General features: G+C 38.5%; 1 protein-coding gene across 1 annotated transcript; it reads right to left on the reverse strand.

The window, feature by feature from the left end:
* Window positions 1-6: 6 nt before the first annotated feature.
* Window positions 7-3,835, reverse strand: LOC113408469 (protein FAM81A-like; the record flags this gene model as incomplete). Its single annotated transcript, XM_026661725.1, has 4 exons — window positions 7-40; window positions 497-632; window positions 1,669-1,775; window positions 3,706-3,835. Coding segments are annotated over 4 exons (407 nt in total), but the record flags the coding sequence as incomplete, so codon positions are not given.
* Between the last annotated feature and the right edge of the window lie 120 nt (window positions 3,836-3,955).

Raw genomic sequence — 3,955 nt, forward strand, 5'->3', positions numbered from 1 at the left:
TCTGGCTGAATCTCATCTCTATGGCCCTTTCACTCATTTCCTGGGATCAGTGAAAATAATTATGTTTGGTTATTCTTTGAGTAATAAATTACCAAATTCTTTGTGTAATAAACTGTTCAGTCCCTAGAGATGCAACAAGTGTCAATGCTTACTTATCATTTTCTATACAAGAATTAAAAGTTTATGCAGTTATAAAATATAGTTAATAAAAATTCTCAAATTGGCTTGGTCACTGTAAGCTGCTGCTTCTTCATTTTATTTTTAAAATAGAATATTTGTAAATTTAAAAGTAGTGTTCAGATTTATCTATAATTATAAGGTGGGTTTCAAAAGTTCCCAATCAATGGGAATTTTATCATTGCATCAACAGGAGAGGACTTATGCCCATATTGAGCATTTCTGAAAATCCCACCAAATGCCAACTCAGCAACATTTGCTTCTATACGTCTCTAGAAGTATTTTCAGAACATTTTATTCTTTTATTACAGAAACCTACGGTCTTTTCCTTAAGGGCCAAGGAAATCTGATCAATTTTCTGTAAAAGCTCTTTTTCAATCCGTTCATGTTCCTGTTCCAACCAGCTGCGGGCAGACAATATCTGGCTGCTGAGTTCCTCTACTGCACCTTTTAATCTAAGAGAATAAAATAAATGAGCATGTCTGGAAATATACAAGAGCATCTCATGTTCTTTGATCACTGGACTGTGGAGTTTTTATGACAATCAACATAAAAATCCCCTTTTTCCTCCATAGCATGTTTGACAGCATATTCATGCAATGTTTTGAAATTTCACACTGCTGGGCTTGGTTTATGTTAATAGTTTCAGATAATCAAGGATGAGAGAATGTAATAGAACAGCAACTAGTTGCATAAAATATGGTTGCAGTATTTTGAGGCATATACAATGCAGACCCATCAAGAAATAGAATGCCATAGCCTAGAAACCAGTGTGACATCCCATTCACTTTACAGTCTTTGAAGCTCATGAGAGTTTGGATTGGAAAGGACTGAGTAAAGATTTTAGGATTTGGATCTACATGTATATATTTAAATGTGCTGTAGTATTTGAAGTCCTACGCATTTGCCTCTCTCATTTTGGCATGGTGCTGAGATAGTTGTAGTAACTGGATGTGCACATATATATTTGCAGCCAGTTTGAAACTGTTACACGTATTGAATTCCGTGTCTGGCTGTCTGCACATGTATATACAGTATACATTCTTTTCCAGGTCTTAATACTTACATCTGGCACACAATGTTTTACAAATTTAGTTCAAAGTGGTTTATGACCAGATTTACAGAAGCATTTAGGTGCCTAAAATACAGAAAGATGCATAGTGGGGTTTACAAAAGCATCTACACAGGTTAGGAGCTGAACTCCCACTGCAAGTCAATAAGAGTGAGATGCTGAACTAACTTAGCTGCTTCTGTAAAATCCACTAGGTGCCTCTCTGCATTTCTAGGAGCCTAATTATCTTTGCAAATCTGGCTCTTACTGAGTACTATTACCGCAGTGAGCAAATGTACAAATTAATGTGCCTTCATTTGGGTCCCAGTCCTTCAACACCTCATTCATGCAAAGATCCTCTCATAAGGATTACTCCGGGTTTGCAAGACTAGCCCCTTGATTTATAATTAGCATGATTTTCCAATAAGGTGAGTACTCACTTAACATCCAGAAGGTGGAGCTGTTGGTTGCTCTCTTTGTAGGCAATCTTCAGTTTTGCTTCTTGTTGCATTATTGACTGCTCTACTCTGCTCAGAAGGTAAGAAATCTGAAACAGAATTCTGAGTTTAGTATTTTTCTCCTCAAACTCGTCACACATTGTGCTTGGAACATAAATACTTATAAGATTTTAAAGGGACGCTGCTCTAATTGATGGTCCCAAACTTTAACCTACTTGCAAATTTTCCTTTTAGTTTTTTAAACTGTCCTCATCGTGCAAAATCTACTAACCCACACAACTGGAGTGGCAGCATTACTAAGATCACAATTTCTCAGCCAACAACAACTGGGGGGAGCTGTGTCCTTGCAGTCAGAGCATCTGCCTGGACCTTTTTTTGTGAGCAGGTGAGGAATATCACCTAGCCGCACCCCACTCCAAAACGTCCCTGTGTGAGGTAGCTCTCAGGCGTACTATCCATGGTACACATCTCTTGGGCAGGCCTGCATTCTTCTTTCCATTACCTACTGGGCTTTCCAAACCCATTGAGAGAGTATGAGGGAGGGGGAGAATAGGATTTGTCCCAAATGCACACTTCAATTCCTATTATTGTCCATGTGCACACATCAGGTCATGTTACAACCTCATTCCAATGCTGAATTCTCATTGACAACAATGGTAGTTACGCACAAAGACTGAAGGTAACATGTGGCCCATCCAGAGAACAGGCCCTGTACCAGCAGTCAGTGTGCTGGCAATCTCGGTGAAATTGTAATTTTAAAAGTTACTGCTTAAGAGCTGTACACCTCACTACGTGCATTACTCAATACATGGGAAATCTGAGTTTATAAATTAAAGCAATATTTTAATTATATAGGTGTAGAAAATGCATCTTAAACCAATCAATTTCTATAAATCAGCTTCTATATTTGAGGCATTCATTAAAATGGAACAGATTGTTTTAAAAGCTAGCAGGGAAAAAAGTGAATTATCAGACTGCTCTTGTGTGCCAAGCTTTAGATCGGTGTGAAATTTTTATGGCATACAATGGAAATGCTAATGTTCAACTACAGTAACATGAAGAGTGAGACTGTAGTTAGTAGGTTACAGAATATAGATTTTTTTCCCATGTTTTAAAATTGTAAGTGTAATCTACTTGAATCATGGAAAATGTCTTTATTGAGCTCTTTTCAGATCAGGGTTTAAATACAGAAGTTGGAAGTCTCATGGGACTGATTTTCCTCTGTGACTAATACACCTACAGTACCACTGGCTAACTCAATGGGATTACTTGATATGTTTGACAGAATTATTACTGCACAGATATAGGTCTTGATTGTGAGTGGCCCCTATGAGGTCACACTAGTGCACAGGAACAAGCAAGAAGCTTGTCCCTCACCTGCATGTCTGCTGTAAAACAGATAGAGACAGGAAAAGCCTGGGCAACACCCCCTCCATACTCGCCCAGGGAATCAGCTGGTGCATCATGGTATTCTGTATAACTATTTTCTTATATGCAGCATTTTGTATAACCCAAATGGCTCATGAAAAATGCACAAGGAGCAGCACCCGTGGAAACTGTGCCTGCATGGTGCAAAATGTTCCTGGTGCTCTTGCAGGGGCTCTGCATCACTCCTGGTTTGTGGCAGAATGCCACAGACTAACCCAGAGGGAACCCCTACTGAAATGCATCCATTACTGGGGTTGCTCACAGAAGGCATTAGAACAATACTAGCAACCACTAAACAACATTTTAGGGACAGAAAATTACAAATACTTTATCCAGTTAAAGCAACAGAAGAATGTAAGTAGATGAAATGGATGTACCAATTCAGATTTGATCCGGATTCCAGAGCAGATATATTTGCATCTACATTTGCACAGTGTCATGGGATCTTTAATGAGTAAAAATGGTCAGGACCTTGATTATGTTTCTTCTGAAAGCCAGCAACTCCAGTGCCATTAGTTTAACAATATGGTGTTTTTGTTCATGAAGTTAATCTCTCCCTCTTATGAAGATCACTTGTTTTATACAACATACCTGTATTTCTGCCTCTTTGATTTTAGATTCCAAGATCATTTTAGAAGCTTGTTGGTCTTTGCTTAGGCTTTGAAGTCTTTCATACGTAATTTTGTGCTCTGCAGACAATCTGGCTAAACCAGCATCGCACCTGTTCAGATAAATAAATACCAAAGCAATGGATGACTGTAGCTGAACACAATGTATAGGCCAAACTTTTAAAAATACACCTCTACCCCGATATAACGCTGTCCTCGGGAGCCAAAAAATC

The sequence above is a fragment of the Terrapene carolina genome, unplaced genomic scaffold, assembly GCF_002925995.2.
Source record: "Terrapene carolina triunguis isolate 2854851 unplaced genomic scaffold, T_m_triunguis-2.0 Scaffold15955, whole genome shotgun sequence".
NCBI lineage: Eukaryota > Metazoa > Chordata > Testudines > Emydidae > Terrapene > Terrapene triunguis.